Here is a 17899-nt window from a genome sequence, read left to right as displayed (position 1 = left end):
TTGGAGCTGTGAAAAGCTTCAGATTGCTGCCTTGTTGTTTACCATTGGTGGTTTGAAATGGGCTGTGTACAGGCATGCAAATGGGTGGGGCCATTTTTCCTTGAGGCCTAGTGTAATACCAGAAGTCATTTAGTAGGGGGTGTTACTGTCATGCTTTGCTTGACAAGCCCACGTACGACGAGATGAGTTCAAAGGATGTATATTTGGGAATCTGTGTATGAAACTGGTTCATCGAAGGTGCCAAGGATTCTGGGAGTTTGTGAGGGAAGGGGTGAGAACTGAGGTTCAACTCGGAGTAGCTGTCCTTATACCTGAGCGAGTGACCTGTTTTCACGTGTGTGAGTGGGAGGAAGATGTTCTCAGTGAGTCCGAGGTTCTGTTTAAAGCTGTGGGTGGTTAAAAAAAAACACTGGGATTCAGTCACCATGACAACCTGGTCTTGTCCAAGTGAAAGACGCGCTGTTCTCCTCCAGTTTGCATGTTCAAGTTATTTAAAACAAATTGCATGGAAAATGCAGTTTCAAGCCGACAGCCGTCGATAAATAAGTGAGCCTGTCATTCATTCGGATTCTTTTTAATGGTAGTGGGGGTGCAGCCAGGACAGGAGCGACAAAACGCTCCTGCGTGGACATTACTCTTCAGCAAAGCTGATGGTCAGTCTCTCACATTAAGATATGAGTCGCACTTAGGAGTTGAAGTGGGAGGAGCTTAACACAGAAGAAACTCCCTATTGGTCACGGTGGTGGGCGGAGCTGGGCCTGCAGCCCCTGCGTGTAAGCTGGTGTCACCTCCTCCTGTGTCCCCCTTGTCTGCGTCTCACAGTGTGGCATGTATAAATGCTCACAAGGGCCATGGTTTGCAGGACCCCACCCTACAGAGTGATGGCGGTGGATCCGACAGAAGGGCCACAATGCCCATCTAACACAACAGGACCTGATATAGGTGATGATGTCATGTACAGGAAGGACATGATGGAGTCAGTGTGGAGAGCAGAATGATGACTGACTTTCTGTGACTTCTTTCTTTCTGGAAGCATGTCCCTAGACATCAGCTTGCCACCAACTCTCTCCATAGCTGGTGGAATGTAGCACCCAGACTAAGTTTGCAGCCTGCTGTCTGTCTATGTTGTGTGACTTTTGCACAGAGCAGTGTTTCCCAGCCTGGTCCTCAGGGACAGCAGTCTGCATTTTTGCTTCCAGCACACCTGAACCAAACAATCAAGAACACCGAATACCTGATACAGGTGTGTTGGGAGCTGGGAGGGAGCAAAAACATGGATTGTCTGGGGGTCCCTGAGGACTGAGAATGTACAGACAGTATATACAGACAGTGGAAATTAATATGCATTTTATGAAACAGTTTAAGCTGATTCTTTGCTCTGTATTCCTAGAGCTCCCTCTTCATTACGCCCTGACTGGCACGCTGTGGAGTAAGCAGCAACTTTGCAGCTCGATACCTCTGTGCACAGAATCATATTCACAATAATTGACACTCCTGCCATCATCTGTTTAGGGAATACAGCCCCCGATCTGTCTGTAAAATCCAGTATTCATACAACACGCTTGTCTGTGTCTCGCCGGCCAACACTGATGTCGGGCGTCCATGCGCCACCCTCTAACTTGTGAATGAGTTGGCTTGCCGGTGTCATAGCAACCGCAGCAATGTTAACTACACGAGAGGGGGCTGGGAAGGGTGACAGAAGGGGACTAGGCTGGAAGGCGGAGCAGCTGTCGGAGCTCAGGTAAGAGCATTGTCTTATCAGGCATGTACATGTAGATGCCTGTACATACAGAACTCACAGGAAGTCTTAGCTCACTAAATTCAGTAGATATACTGCAGATGTATTGGTTCCATAACAAAAATCATTTCTTCAATCATTTGTTTACAAAAACATATATCACATTAGAAACAACTGGAAGTTTTAAAGTCGAACGACCATCTCAAGTAGTAATTGACACCCAAATCATAGTTCTGTTTGAGTTGCAAAGTTCCTTGGCAAGCATCACTGGGTGCTTTTAAATTAGTAGCACTTCTGCAATGACATAAAACGCCAAACATTTGTGTTTAGTATCCCTTTGGGAGCCTGTAACTGCAGTATCTGAGAGCAAATGCAAATACAGAACTGAATGAATCAGTCAATAAAGTTGACACTTAAGAAAATGTCTGTGTGAAAGATATATGCTAATACGTTAAACATTGCTTGTCAATGGATTTTTGTTATGAAATCAGTACATTTGCAACATCATTACAGAATTAAGCAAGAGTCGAAAGACTATCTGTGACACCTTTCAATACCTGTAGACTGTGAGTCAATGTTCCCATGGATAAACTGCAGTGAATATGAATTTTAGCATAGGCTTCCAGGGAAACACAAGGACCAGCTGCAATTAGAGATATAGAAATCTACTATATATTTTATGTATTGTCAGACTTTATACTGGCCGGCTGCATAAACCGGATCTTGTGTTAAGAATCTGAGGATATATGCAGCTGAAATCGGTCGAGCCAAATTCTCTGCTGCTTGCAGTCACACGAGACCTCACAATGCATTATAAACAAGCCCCCTCATGCAAAATGCAATATGTAATATGAGTGTGTGGATGTGTTATGTGATCCGGATGGGGCACTTTTTAAACTGTGTTGAGTGCTTGGCTTAGTTGGTTTATGTTTATTTAATTGGTGGGTCCAAATGATTGTTGTGTCGCCAACTAGCTACTGAGCTGCCTTATTGACAGACTGTACCTGACATCCCAGAGCAGATGAGCCTTATCCCGAGTTTTTTTCGAGCTTCAGTCCGGTCCACTAAACTGAAGACTTTGGTTTATGACCAGGGGACTGGTCCCAGCAAAGCAGGGACTTCAAGTGCTGGGTCGAGTTCAGCATGTCTGGCACCAGCACCCTCTGGGAAGGAGGTTCCACAAGCGGGTTTTAGTACTTTAGACAGAAGATCAAGGAGGCATCAGCTGCAATGAAAAGGATTCAAAGTCCGTCTCAAACTGACTAGCAGGATATCAGATTACTCAGATTATACTCACCAATGCATCTTAGTTTCGAGCAGGGGAGTTTCTGGCTATTGAGAAGATCAGGGGGTAAGTCAGATTTACTTGGGCTTGACTTTTTCTTTTTTTATTTTTAAAGGAAGACTGGCATCAGGGCTAAAATACTCAGGGCTATAGCCTCAAGTTATCGGACCAAATGAGGCCCATGACTTGGGGTTTTGTCCTCCTGAATTTTAAATAGGAAGCTCACTTTGTCCTCCGTGGCTGTTCATAGGGAAGGATGAAGACACACACTGGACAGTCTCTGCCTGGACAGTCTGCACCGGGACGCCCCCATGATGACCCCCTCTCTCCCCCGCCCCGCTGGGCCGCCCTAGAGAGAGCCGAGTGGGAACTGAGGCATCTGCGCGAGCACCAGGTGAGCCAAGTGACGATCCTGGGCCAGAGTCTAGAGAGGGCCATCCTGGGGGCGCGGAGGGAGGAGCGCCGCCTGGTGGAGCGAGTGGAGCAGGACAGCCGGGACATCCGGTGCCACCTGGAGTACCTGCAAAGAGAGAACGCCACGGAGTTCCGTAAGGCCCAGATGCTGATCGACCAGAAGCTCCAGCAGCTCGTCCTGCTACGCCAGCAGATACAGAGGAACCCCAAGCAAGACCGTTTGTTACAGGGAGCGCTGCTGCTTCTGCAGCCCTGGGAGACCACCCTCTCCCTGAAGAGTGTTAACCTCTGGCCCGGGTCTCAACATGGACATGTCACTTTTGGAGAGGTCCAGGTTCGGGATCTGAGCATTAGCTTTGCAGTGGAGACCTGCGAGATGCAGGGACAGCGGGTAACACCCAACGCTGAGAGAAATTGCAAGGGTGAAGCTTCAGTACCTGTCAGAGCAAGTCCACGAGGTGTGCAAAACACATTTCGATCCTCCAGGAGAGGAGAGGAGCTTCACTTCCCAAGACTGTGGTCTCGGCCACTGCCCCAGGACACCACTGATGGGACTTTATGCCAGGAGGAACCTTCACCCCTGCGGTCACATACCCAGAGGAAGCGAGGGTTCCAGGCAGTCCAGTCTCCTGTTGGCGGTGGGGACTCCGGAGGTGTGGACAGGACTGGAAACAAGACCCAACGTGCCGGGGAGAGCTTGAGAAATGAAGGAATCCAAGTCCTGTTTGCAAGCCACCGCTCATCCAGCGGTCATAAAGGGAGATGCTACTGCCCTACAGGTCCTTCTAAGTACAGTCATGTGACACCATCCTTCCCCAGGATCCCCCATCGACACTCCCAGGGAACCCAGAGTTGTGTGGATCTGAACCCCCGAAGGCGCCTCTCTCCCTGTCCACGCTTTTGCTGGAATAATCACACATTTAAGAAGTCCAATAGCATGGAGAAGACGCCTTCCCAGGATAGCAGCTCTTCATCCAACCCGCCCAGGGATTTCAAATGCTCCCTGAACCAGAGATCTCACCTTTCCAGGTCTATGGTGGATTTGTCCCCAAGGAACCCATCCTTGTCTACAGAAGACAGACACAGGCTGTGCAGTGCTTGTCGTCACCAGTACTCTCCGGCTTCCCCTGTTCTGGAGCAGACACACAGGATCCAGAGGGGTGGTACTGACTTGCTCAGAGGACCTTATGGAGTTCAGATGGTGCACCGGCCTCTCTCGGTGTCTGCCATTGGGCGTGGTGGGACAGCAGAGCCAGCTCAGATAGAGGACAGTGGACACAGCCGTACCCCAGAGGCTGGACATCTGCTCAGGAAGATTGGGAAACAGGGTTCTGGCCGGTCGGACTTCAGCCTGCCCACCGGAGTCCATGCTACGGCCCAGGGGAAGCTGTTTGCGGTGGACTGTGGCAATGCCCGCGTGCAGGTCATGGATTCCCAGGGCCTCGTTCTTCAGCAGGTGTTTCTCTTGCACGCCGAGGGCTCGTCCCGCCGTCGTCATAACTATGTTGACGTGGCCGTGAGCGCCAAGGGGCTGATCGCGTTGAGCTGCTCCACAGCAAGGACCCTGCTGATATTCAGTCGACACGGACGCCACCTCCAGACCTTTGGAGGAAACAGTTTAGGGGTTAAAGGTGAGCTGGAGGCTCCTAGGGGAGTGACAGTGTCTCGCCTAGACCAGTTCCTTGTAGCTGACATCCGGCGAGGTTCATTGATCGTCCTGACGCTCAAGCACACAACGGGCACGGTCTTGGAGAGCACGGAGATCAGGGGTTTCCATCGGCCCTGCATGGTGTCTGCTAACCTGACCACTGGGTTGGTGGCCGTCTCAGAGAGGGGCTGTCGGGAGAGTCTGGGGCCAAGCGTCAAGGTGTTGGGACCTGGCTGGGTTGTCATCCGGACAGTAGGGGTGTGCAGCTACATGGGAGCAGTCCTCTCTTACCCCTGGGGAGTCTGCATCGATGATGACGGAAATGTGCTGGTGGTGGACTGGGGCCAGCAGCACCGGGTGGTGATGTACTCTGCCCAGGGTGTGAGCCAGATCCTGGTGAGTCAGGGCCTGAAGAGTCCATGGGGCTTGGCCCTGTTGCCAGAGCGCCACCTAGTGGTGTCAGATAGCATGCATCACTGCATCAAGGTGTTCCAGTACAAATGAGGATGGTGATGCTTGGAGACAGGGCCATGCTGGAAATGGCAGCTGGGATGAGAGTCGGAGCAGAGCTGACATGGATCACGCTGCTCTTCGCTGCTCCAATTCCAGGGATTTTCTCACAAAGCTTTTCTGCCGTGCAGTGTGTGGTGAAACTGTCAAGACCGTAATTGTTGAGAAAATGTGGTGTTTATCTTTAAAAACTTCATATACTTTCATTTTATTTGGGCCTTTTATTTATTTAATGTGTGGGTTTAGAGCACTAATGTGTGCAACATCTCTAGTGTGCTGTATATTAATGTAAGATTAACAGGGATGGTTTTCCTCGGTTATTCACTGGTGTTGTGTGTAGTGTAGATGGTGCTGTCATCTTTGCCTGTAAATCACACAACGGGGGGGAAAAAAGTGCAGAAAGTGTGGTAGCAAAAATATCTGAAAAGGTAACTAACACTGAAACAATGCTAATATACAACATGACCACTAGATGTCCTAGTAGAGAACAAATCATTTCACTTTTCTGGGACCAAAGAAAATATCTTTTCTCATAGGAGAGCTTCATTACAGTTCCCAAATGTATCATATATACTGAAAAAAGCTTATGTTCATCAGCACACACACACACACACACACACACACACACAAAACTGAGTTTTGACAGTTTCCAGTCATTTATTTCAAGAATAAAAAAAATCACCATGTTTTTATCAGAAACCTCAGTAGTGTTTAACAAAATTTAATTACATGTTCTGCACGTCTTTGTTGGCCTGGACAAGTTCCTCCTGTTAAAGGGCATCTGGCAGACCTTGTGATGTGTGAGTCCAGGGCCCGGCCTGACATCAGCTAACAAAGAATAAAGATCATGAGGAAAGCGATTTGTAAACGCAGAATCCGAGCCATTTTGTTTGACTGCTGCACCAGTAACAGTCCCTTTCACAGAGCCTCTCCCTACCTGTGGCAGATTGGCAGTGGTTTATTTTGTAGATGTGTTTTTGATTTTGAAGCACAGTCAAAACATGCCTTAAAGGAGTTTGGGGGTGGGGGTGTGTAAATTCTCTACAACCTCTTGTCGGTTTGTAGAAACTGGTTCCACTGGTCTCCAGATCCGCCTCCAGTAGGTCGGTCTGACAGGGCGGCCTTCATTTCAGAAGAACCAGCTTTTTCAGCCATGCAGCACTGCTGTGGCTTTAGAGGGATCCCAGCAGGGTCTCAGTCCTGTCGTGTCTTCACTTGTATCCAAGCCTGTTTCTGTCACAGAAGCCTTGTGTGTGCTGCGTACCGCCTCCTGTTTGTGTGCGATGTCCGTCTCCCTTCCCAGCTTATCCCACAGAAGAAAAAAGACTCAGATCCGTTACTGCTGTCTGACAGCAGGGCGATCGAGAGATGCTGTTGTTACTTATCGGGATGCAAAGCTCATCAGCCCCAGGTCTGATTGGGGATTAAGCGGTTTCTGGTGACTCGTGTGCTGTCAGTCTGGTTGCGATCTTCTCACTTTGCCAGAAGTTAGCCTCTCTGACAGCTTTAGGTAGCAGCCAGGAGTCCAGGACCCTCTGTGATCCAAGTCACAGCATGTTTACAGATCCCAAGGGCTCATGAATGTGTGCATCTACAGTGTAACTGAGTCTCTGTGCCTTGGTTCTGCAGAGTGTTGCTCAGAGCTTCTGCTAACAAGGCCTGTGTGTCTCAGTGTTTAAGATGCCCCCTCCCGCACCTAAGTCTGCAGACATGTAGGCGGCTCCACGTCGCCCCCACAGGTACAACCCGCTGGGCGCATCCTCAGACATTCGCGGATACATTATGCCCTTTAGTTATGTCCTTTAGTCAGCAGATGTTTCCGATTAGTTAAGTAGGAACAACAGTCATAATCGCTCCAGATGCTCTCTGGTCAGCATCCCAGCATCCTGCATTTTTTATGGGCACAGACTTACGATTCAGGAAGAGAATTAGTGAGACTCATTCGCACGTTTGCTGTCTGCAGATTCTGCACTGATTCTGTGGTTCAGAAAACAAACGCCAACAGAGAGTGACCTTAAAGTTTTTGGTCATAAAGTAAAATCAACAGTTTCCTGCAGAAATCAATTCTATACAAATGGTTTAAAATTCGTGGGAAGTAGATTTCTGCTTCGACTGATGATAGCAAATGAGTAATCAAACCGAGGCCTGAAGCAGGTTGTCCTTGTCTGCACACTTGGCCAGAGCATGACCAGCCTCGTCTTGAAGATCGCTGTTTTTGGACCAGGCCAGGACAAGAGAATACGGTGATGGTGGCGTTGTCTGAAGAGTGCAGCAAATGTCGTTTCGTAACACGCCCGCTCTGTCGCAAATCCATCAGAGTGGAACCTGACGCTGGGTCCCTCCCTTGTGAGAATGGAAATGGCAAAGTTCAGATGTGGCATCAGTCCTTTTGGGTTCAACACTGGAACCAGGAAAAATGTAAACAAATAAAAAATGTCCGTTATGCTTTTTGTGCCGTGACTGAGAACGCCCCAGCTGCAAAGTCCCTGCAACAGAAAGAAAGCTGTTAGTGACAAGCCTGGGCACTTTAATGTGCAGGTTTACCTGGGCTGAAGTCCAGGGGCCTTCGCTAATAAGGGGCATCAACTAACTTGTCTAAAAATGTCTAATAACATTTTTGACCCACTACACTTCTCTCCTAGTGCACTTCTTTTGCCCTCCGTTGCCCCCCACTGGTCAACAATTACCATCATATACGAAAGTAGGGGGTCTCTGTTAACGATCGATGGTCAGAAGGCTCGGCACGGCGTCATCAGTAACGTGTTCCTACCTCACAGGGACGTCTCTCGTTTGTAGAGCAGGGCACTGGTGGGCCCTTCGAACTGCAGCTTGATGGCCTGCTTGAGGTTGAGCTGGGGGTCCGTGCTCGTGAAGCTGGGCAGGGACTCGGGGGCTAAGGCACTGGAGTAAGAGGACACTGGGAAGTTGAAGACCGGCGACAGAGAGGTCTTCCCCGGTCGCCACTCCATGTCCCTCTGGCTGTGATTCTCCAGCTGGATGGGGTACCCATTCGGTGGGCTATCCGTTGTTTTGGGAGGCCGGGTGGGGCAGTCCTGTCCGGGCATCACACCCAGGGAGGCCATGAGAGAGCTCCACCTCCCTCCTTTAAACACACTGGCACTCTGGTTCTTCTCGACCTCCTGGCCAGGTTTGGAGTATTGGTCCCACACTCCCGTGGAGCTCTTTGATGGCCTGCAGGGTTCGGCCAGCCAGCTGTGGTCGGTGGGCTGGGGGGCGACGTGAGGCAGGGGCTGGACGGATATGCGAGCCCGGCTGCGCGGCAGAGAGTGCTGCTGGATCTGCTGTGTGAAGCTGAGGTTGTCGGCCGGTGCCGTCTGCACCGTGGCTAGGGAGTGGCAGGTGGACCACGAAGCCTGAGAGCTCTGCATGGAGTGGAACCTCTCCGAGGTGGAGCTGGGGGAGAGCGAGCTTGACGATGGGGAGGGTGCAGATGCTAGAGGGGGCCTGCAGCTGCCCTCGACTGCTCCACCAAAGCCAGTGCAGGGGGGGCTGCTGGCCACTGAGCTGTGGGAATTTGGTAACGATGGCAAGGTGCCTAGGTAAGGCTTGGCACCAGCTCTCTCCAGCAGCTTGACGATACTCAAGTGGCCCCTCTTCCCAGCCACCTTCACCGGGCTGCGGCCGTAGAGATCCACGTGCTCTGGGTTTGCCCCTTTCTCCAGGAGTACTGACACTACCAAGGCATGCCCCTCCTGCGCCGCGATGCACAGAGCTGTCGCCCCCTGCTGGCGGCATGCTAAGTCGACAAGGGCGCCTTTGGATTCCAATAGCAAACGAGCTGCTGTAGAGTACCCCCTCCAGGCCATGGAGTGCAATGGTGTGCGGCCTTCCCCGTCAGGCGCGTTCGGGTCTGCACCGTGCCGCAGGAGCAGGGTCATGCCCTCCAGGTCACCGCGCCAGCTGGCTACGTGCAGCGCGGTGCGGCCCTCAGCATCGCGTGACTCAAGCGGTGCGCCCCCCTTCTCCACCAGCAGGGCGGCGATGTCGAGACGTCCCTCCAGCATCAATAGATAGAGCAGGGGCTTCCCCTCCGCGTCTCGCACGTCTGTGTCCGTGCCGCGCCTCATGAGCAGCTCCACCACGTCAGCGTGACCCTCCAGGGCGGCGGCACTGAGCGCCGAGTGGCCATCGTAGCCGCGATGGTCGATGGGCGACCGGCGGTCTAACAGGAGCCGGACCGTGCCGCAGTGGCCCTCCTGAGCAGCCAAGATCAGTGGCGTGCGGCCTTCGTTGTCCAGCTCACCGACCCGTGCCATGCTCCCGTAGTCGGTGAGGACAGCACATGCCCCCTTGTGGCCGCTACATGCAGCGGCGTGCAGCGGAGTCCAGCCTAGGTCGTCTTTGTGGTTCTCATCCAGGCCGCGGTCCAGCAGGGCCCGCACCACATCGGTGCTGCCGTGGGTGGCGGCCAAACAGAGTGCTGTGCGGCCCTCCCCGTCAATGGCGTCCACGGGGGCGCCCCAGAAGAGCACAGTGTTCACCACAGCCATGTGGCCCATGGAGGCGGCAGCCAGCAGGGGTGTCACCGAACCCGAGGCGTCGTCTACATCGGCGCCGGCCTCCAGCAGCAGCTCTACAGCCTCGCCGTGGCCCTCGTAAGCAGCGAGTAGCAGTGGCGTCATTCCGTCCCCGTCCCTGTGCCCCGGGTCCGCCCCCCGTTCTAACAGCAGACTCATCACCTCGCTGGAGTTGCCCCCCAGGCACATGGCAGCTAGCGACAGTGCCGTGCGCCCATCTCCGTCTTTCCGGTTCACCTCTGCCCCCGCATTCAGCAGGATCTCTAGAGCCTCCCGGTGGCCCATGTAGCCAGCGGCCATGAGAGCCGTACGCCCCTCCCTGTCAGGCTGTTCGACCCGCGCGCCTTTGTCCAGCAGAGTGAGGAGGACCTCATCATGGCCCCCCCACGCCGCGGCCCGTAGGGCGGTCCGGCCCTCAGAGTCGCACCCGTCCACCGCCGCCCCGGCCTCCAGCAGGAGGTGCACCGCCTCCACATGCCCTGCCCAGGCCGCTGCGCGCAGAGCTGTCCAGCCCTCGGCGTCTGCGTGGTTTATCAACCGGAGCCCTGTCTCCCCGTGTCGGCCGGCCCAACCTAGCAGAACCCGCAGGGCCCCCACTTGGCTGTGCCGGGCTGCCGCTATGAGCGCAGTCTGGCCCTGGGCGTCCTGCACCTCCGGGGCTGCCCCGTGTGCCAGCAGCAGCTCCACCACTCCAGCTGATCCCGTGCATACCGCATCCATCAGCAGGGGGCGCCCATCTGAGTCCGTCTGGTTCACGCTCATCCCGCCATCCAGGAGTGCACGTGTTGATTCCTTCGTCTCCAGGGCCCGTCGCAGGGTCCCGGTGCCGGAAAGGTGCCCAACCGGCAGGCAGGAACGAGGGAAGACACCAGCCATGACCAACAACCGCAGAACCTCTGGCTGAAGCAGGACAGGAGGCCGGGGCGAACACGGAGACCCAGGGTCAGGGCCGGTGGCGCCGGTCCATAGCATCCACAGCGCCAGCAGGGCCGGGTGGTCCGAGTGCAAGCTGGCGTGGACCAAGTGGAAAGCCAGGAGGCAGGTTTCCTCTGGGGTCAGCTGGGCCCCGTGAAGTGTGAGAGCCATGCTCAACATGGTGTGTCCATCAGCCACGCTACACAGGAACTTCTGTGTGCAGTACTTCACGTCGGTCAGCCACTCCGCAAAGCTGCTATGGAACAGGACCTTGGTCTGTCCCGGCCCATCAGCCAAAAGCACAGACAGTGCCTCCATCTGGTTCTGGAAGTGGGCACGGCTCAAGGTGGTGTCCCGTGTCCAGACTGCCATATACAACTGATCTGCGGTGAGGGGTCGCGGGGTGGCCAGCAGGACGCTGAGGAGGGGCTGTACCCGTGAGAAAAGCCTCTTGGGAAAGAGACGCTGGCATAGCCACAGGTAGAGGCCGCTCAGGGTGCCGGGGATGTCGCGGATCTGCCGTATGGTCAGCAGCCCCTCGCTCACGCCGTCCAGCACGCGCTCCAGGAACAGGAAGCAGCCGCCGCTCTTGATGTGCAACAAGTTCAGCATGTCTGCTGTCTCGGGTGTCAGATGCTTCCGCAGCGCCCCCTCCTGGGCCAGACGTCGGAGGATGTACTGCTGCACGTCACGCAGAGGTGACTCCTTCCGCATGTCGTCCAGGACGAGCTTACGGAACCCTGGGAGGGGGGGCGAGTAAACAGGGAGCTCAGAGAGGAGACAGGGAGTGTGTGGGGGCAGAGAACAGAGGAGACAGGGGCTTAGTCTGAACGGTCATTTTTACTTAGGGAAGTTCCTAACTGAGTGAAATGAACCGGAAGTATCTAAGCAGTAGCCATATTCCTTATCCCCTGTAACATAGGGTACTCTGGACCCTCCTTTATGGAGACAACGCCATTCCGGAATTAATTTAGAGTGGCACATCATCAGCGCACTATTCGCATGTTAACATGCTATGCAGATCTTGCATAATTTAACTATTATTTTCATGCAATAATGAGGATACATGTCAGTAAATATGTGTGGACAGGAAAGAGTAACCGTTCTCAATGTGACAGTCATGTAACCTTAGTAATGAAGTAGTATTTTTCTTTGTATTGTCCACGATTATATAGCTCCCATTAAACTACACGATAAAAACACATGGGGCAAAGCTGTGCTTTTTGCAGTTCATTTTCGGAACATTGTAGTTTCACACAGCTGACCCACGTCAATATCATCCAACATCACATAACTGCGCCGCCTATTGCAGTCGGATTCTCGAAGCACCGTGGTTGTCTTTTCCTAGGTCTTCATAACTTTTCCTTCGCACCTTTACTTTACCTCATGATGTTTTCCACAGTGGTCAAGGAAACGTGGTTTGGAAAAGGACATAGGACATACCGTTTGACCAGAGCCAAGAACTGTGTGGGGGCAGAGGGGAACCAGGAACTGTGTGGGGGCAGGGGACAAAGGGGAACCAGGTAGTGTGTGGGAGCAGGGGACAGAGGGGAATCAGGAACTGTGTGGGTGCAGGGGACAGAGGGGAACCAGGAACTGTGTGGGGGCAGAGGGGAACCAGGAACTGTGTGGGAGCAGGGGACAGAGGGGAACCAGGAACTGTGTGGGGGCAGGGGACAGAGGGGAACCAGGAACTGTGTGGGGGCAGGGGACAGAGGGGAACCAGGAACTGTGTGGGGGGGCAAGGGACGGAGGGGAACCAGGAACTGTGCGGAGGCAGGGAACAGAGGGTAACCAGGAAGTATGCGGGGGCAGAGGACAGACAGGAGACAGGAGGTGTGTGTGTGGGGGGGAGGTAGATGTCAAAGAGGAGACAGGAAGTTTGTGGTGGCAGAGGGCAGAGAGGAAGTGAACTCATGTAAGTAAAGGAACCATTTTTATAGCAGCAAAGAGACTGAAATGACAGGGAATAAAGCCAAACCATGAAAGCAGGTATCACCGAAAATGTTATACAAATAGCATGAACATAAAAACGGCTGATCACACAAAGCCTGAGTAATTCCATTAGCTGTCTGTTTGTCCCTTTAACTACACAGGATTTTCCTCCTGATTACAGAACCGTTCTGTTAGTGATAAATAAGAGCCGTGCGTCAGAATTCCCTGCTCCGTGGTCTCCTGGATGTCCCCCAGTTCCCGCTAATAACCATGTGGGATGTTTGTTTTTAACCAAGCACACACATTTCGCAGGACGTGGGCCGAAAGCATTAACAACATTCGCAGCTGTACGGTGTTGACAGGTAACATCGCATTTAGAGACTGGATATTTGTTTAATGATGTACTCGTAGCTGCCTAACAGTCTGTTTAGTAAATATCTATTCATATACTGTGTTCTGTGTACACAGTAAATATTTTAATAGCCCAAACAGTAATATGGCACACAAATGACACTTGTGCCTTTTAACAACTGAACTCAAATACAGTTTCGCTGTAGTGGATACTTCTGTCCTGAAAAAGGCTTTCACTGGTCCCACACCTTTTAGCACATCAGGGAAGGGGAGTAGCACAATTCCAGCGCAACTTCATATACCTGGGAACATCTTGCTAACAGCCTTATCCTGGCGCCGTGCAGAGCAGATGAGGAGCAGCCAACTGGGGAACAGCTGCAGGTGCTTGGAGAGGAGCTCTGCGATGGAGTCACTGCCTCTGGCTACATCTGAGTCCAGGGCATCGACCAGCAGGAAGAGGTTGTGTGGCGGCGCTGGGATTTCCATTAGAGGCTGTAGGACTGTCCTGGGGAGGGGGAGATCACAGAATGGCATGGCTTGGGCTTGACACCCCGAGGTTCTGTTTTAGCTGGAGAACATCAGAGCTAACAGAAAAATAAGTACAGGACATTTTGCTAACTCCGATGGCATAGCTTACTCACAGCCTACTCATAGGTCAATAGACTCTAACTGTGAAACATCCTAATGCTAGTTTATTCATTTCAGTTACCTTCAGTAACAGTAAAGTTGGAGATTTGTCTGATGTCAGCTGCTTGGAGAGGTTTGTGGTGAAGTACCTGCGATGAGCTGATTTTCCTTTTATCTGCCCCCAGACTGACCTTTTGACTTTTGACCTTTGGCAGCTCGGCTCCTGTTACCCCACCCCACAGTCTTTGACCTCCTCTTAGCTTTCCTCAGACAAGCCTCTCACCCCAACTGATCTCTCCTATCTTCTGGCATGGAAAGGCTTCCTCACAGAAGCAGGTCAGACTGAACCCAGATGCAGATTCCTGCAGGCTCTTGGATTTATGGTCTGGGACAGAGCAGAGGCATACACACGAATGGGGGGGGGGTTGGACCCCCAAACCAAATGTTATGCTATGCTAGATACTTGTGCTTTTTAGGGGGCCCATCAAGAGTTATTGTTTATGTTCAAAGTGACCGTCCAATACACACACAGGGCTTGGAGCTGGCTATACCACATATGGATCCAATGGATGCCAACATAAAGAACTGCCCCAGCAAGAATCCAGGCTAATCACTGGTCAATCCATGCTTGGTTTTCAATTCAAGAGATACACAAAGAAAAGGACAGAATAACATATGGAGGTACTTGCTAGTCACATACATGGCAAACCTAAACATCCTAGCTGGTTTTAGGCCTAATTAAATGCAGGCAGTCAGTATTTGTGCCTAATATATACGCAGTACTGAGTATGTACTCTGGAGAACTGTAAACGTTCTACTTATGACCTATGTTACTGTCACATTTTGGAGGAAAATTGGAGGAGACCTTTTGAAGGCATCATCAGGGTCACGCTGACAGGCATCGGGCTCCAGAGCGGCCGCCACGGTGGGGTCCTCTAGCGCCGCCCTGTAGGCCGCGGGCAAGGCAGGGCTGTTCCGGAGCTCTTCCACCAGGCCCAGCACGAAGCTCCAGGCAGCCCGGGACCTCTCATCCTCCCGCTGGCAGAAATGTGCCGCAAGGCATCGCGGGGCCAGACCGGCCTGGAGTCCCGCTTCTGACGTGGGCCACACCGCCTCTGTGCATAGCGCCGTCTTCCCGGCTCCGGGGCCGCCGGTTACCAGCACCCCCACCGGCCGCGTCTCCAGGCTCCTCCGCAGCTTCTCCAGGGCCCACTCGCGGCACAGGAAGCGGCGGCCCCGGAGAAGGCTGATCGCGCTCATGGGGTTGGTCCTTGGGTCCAGCCGCCCATGGCACGCGGCCGCCCGGCGCCCAGCCCCTTCACACCATGTCAGGTTGGTGGGTCTCGGCGAGCGAGCAGCAGATTATTCCAGAAAACCACGCCGGTCGTGTATGAGTCAGAGTGGAGCCGCACAAGGAAACAGGCACGGCTCTCTCTCAGGTGAGCTGGGAGCTGAGGAACTCAGGCCATTAATACAACACGCACGCTCGCACGCTCTCCGCGTCAGACCTTCTGAGACTGACACGCAGCCACAGTCCTGCCCTTTATCCGTCTGTTCCTTTTCCTCCACACTCCCTCGGTTTCCGTCTTCTTGCTGAACTCCTTGTTCGTCTTTTGCTTTCGGTCTGTTTGTCGGCCCCGACGTTCACACGCCCAGCGTCTCTGTGGCCCTGAGATCCTCCTCTTCCACTCTCCTCCCTCTCTGCTCCTCCCTCTCCTGCCGCCAGCTGCCCTGAAAGCCCTTCCCTGCTTTACTTGGTGGCGTGCCCAGCTGCCGTTCATGTCAGGACATGCAGAGCGGGTCTGCAGACAAAACTGCCAGAGAGAGAGAGATAATGAAAGGAACGCGAGGGCAACGTAAGGAGTCCGAGTTCCGAGAGGTCAAAGTTAAGCATTTCACACTACGCCAGAAATCTGTGCCAAATCTGCCTTTGCAAAGAGCTTGCTTTGTTTTATGGAATACGTGCGAAGACGTCCTTCAGCTGAAAAATCAAACGTTGGACTTTTAAGTGTGTTAAACGTAATAAAAGTAAAGAGAAAACATGATTCCAGAGAGAGAACAGTTATTTTAAAACATCTTCATTAAAGAATTCCTGCATTTTATATAGTACATGGCATAGGGTTTTACGTGTTACATTTCCGATATTGAAGAGAAATCATTTCTTAGTTCATTAAACGAAGTACAACAAGTTGTTTACTACACGTAAGGCTGCACTGGTCTTGTTTCCAGAGCGATTGTCTCTGCATCTCAGTGTGACGGTAAGAAATAAGACACCATGGAAATGACAGGCAGCCAGTCCCGGACTCACAGCACCAGACGAACCGGACCGTCCGGTACCCCTGCTCCCCTCCCCGGAACGATCATGCTCCGCTGCTGGATCTGGGCAGGGAAAAGGGGCGCCGACCAAGCTCCGAAGCCCGGTCCCTGGCCATACACATACTAAGCATGAACAGTATGGGCGACGTCCCTAAAACAAAGCCGGCGCTCCGGATGCGGGGCTTTTCCTGCCGTACCTGCTTTCATATATCACTTTACTTGGGTTAAACCCGATCTTAATGTATAAATCAGCCGTGAAATGCAGGATACCGTTTCCCCCTTACATTGTCATGCATAGGGATTAAACCAGTCTATACACCCTGTCACGTATAACTTCCTAAGTTGGACCGGCTACAGGTGCGGCGGCACAAAATGGACTGAGCAACGTCTCTGCTGTGCTTGTTGGTATATTTTCGTTTTGTCTGTTACATTTAGTGCCCAAGGAAAATCTGTATTCACTCACCGCATCGCGATCCTATCGGACTCCCAAAGCCCGACGCCGCGATCAGCCGCAGCATAGGGAGGAGGGCAGTAAATAAGGTGAATGGTTTATTCCCCAGGACACCTTCATCGGCCAGCAGGAGGACCGGCACGCCTGTGATCCTGCCTCGATGTCTCAGTCAAGCCCCCGTTCATATTACAATACGCTGAGCTCCTCGCCGGATGCGCTATCGGAGTAAAGCCTGCGTCCGGAGTTGGAGATGGTAGTAATAATAGACTCCAGAAGGGGCTCTTTGGCCGATACTGGAGATCGCGGGGGTGGAAAGGGGGGTATCATTAGGAAATGCAAAGCAGTAATACACCACAAATGTCTTTCGTGTACATTTAAAACGAAACACCGTGCTCCTTTCGGGGACTCACATGGCAGCACAGCCGTATAGCCCGGCCTATTCATGATCATTCAATCGTCTCATTATAAAATCACGATCACATACTGCTTAAGTGGGAAGCGCAATCGCTGGGATTGTAATATGAAGGAAACAGTCTGCTTCCTGTTGCTGTTTTAATAAAGGCAATGTGGGAATATGCATTCATTTCGTAACACCTGCAGCTTGCATGCCCGCGATGCCCAAAGGATTTGAAAGGAAGCTGGAAACTACCGAAACCTCAGTGTTTCAGTATTTAAAAGCATAATGTATAGAGAGCACAATTTACAGATCATTCAGCATCTTCTTATGCCTTTTACGGTAGTCTGTTTGAATATCATTAACAAGGATATAGTGTTACTGCATTACTTGATTTGGCTCCTGATCTTTTCAATAGCTGGAAACCTCCCTGGATGCTGGACTGCAGATCTTCTACATAATTCCCATCTTCTGTGTGTCACTTTTTAAACGAACATATCATATTCTTAGTCCCCATGATTGTTAAAGGTAAACTTGTGTATTCCAGATCTATTGTCGTACCTTTGGTATATTTTCCGTTTGACCATTAGAGTGAAAAAATTGGTACGAGCGACTAGTACGAATCCGGTGGCAATATAGATAAAACATGACCATCGGGTTCTTTGGTTGCTGAGTCAAAGTTCTCCTGTCTTTATCTAACTAATTCAATTGTATTTCCACAGCAAAAAAAAGGCTAAATCCCGACCGACTAATAAAACAACATGATCGTAAGACTCG

General features: G+C 52.1%; 2 protein-coding genes across 2 annotated transcripts; one reads left to right on the top strand and one right to left on the bottom strand.

Annotated features, from left to right (window-relative positions):
- Positions 1-25: 25 nt before the first annotated feature.
- Positions 26-6463, top strand: LOC125739260 (uncharacterized). Its single transcript, XM_049009163.1, has 2 exons — positions 26-1741; positions 3274-6463. Exon 2 carries the CDS (start codon positions 3280-3282, stop codon positions 5587-5589), a length of 2310 nt encoding a protein of 769 aa, XP_048865120.1. The 5' UTR covers positions 26-1741; positions 3274-3279; the 3' UTR covers positions 5590-6463.
- A 1136-nt stretch (positions 6464-7599) lies between these two features.
- ankrd50l (ankyrin repeat domain 50-like) lies at positions 7600-16992 on the bottom strand. The gene is made up of 5 exons (XM_049009138.1): positions 16741-16992; positions 14827-15775; positions 13637-13839; positions 8366-11788; positions 7600-8081 (listed from the first exon to the last, which is right to left on the bottom strand). The coding sequence occupies exons 2-4, from the start codon at positions 15219-15221 to the stop codon at positions 8367-8369; spliced, it is 4020 nt and encodes a 1339-aa protein (XP_048865095.1). The 5' UTR covers positions 15222-15775; positions 16741-16992; the 3' UTR covers positions 7600-8081; position 8366.
- Positions 16993-17899: the final 907 nt, after the last annotated feature.

This window comes from Brienomyrus brachyistius, chromosome 1 (assembly GCF_023856365.1).
Source record: "Brienomyrus brachyistius isolate T26 chromosome 1, BBRACH_0.4, whole genome shotgun sequence".
NCBI lineage: Eukaryota > Metazoa > Chordata > Actinopteri > Osteoglossiformes > Mormyridae > Brienomyrus > Brienomyrus brachyistius.
The sequence above is the reverse complement of the archived record's forward strand: the minus strand, read 5'-3'. Positions and strand labels throughout refer to the sequence as shown.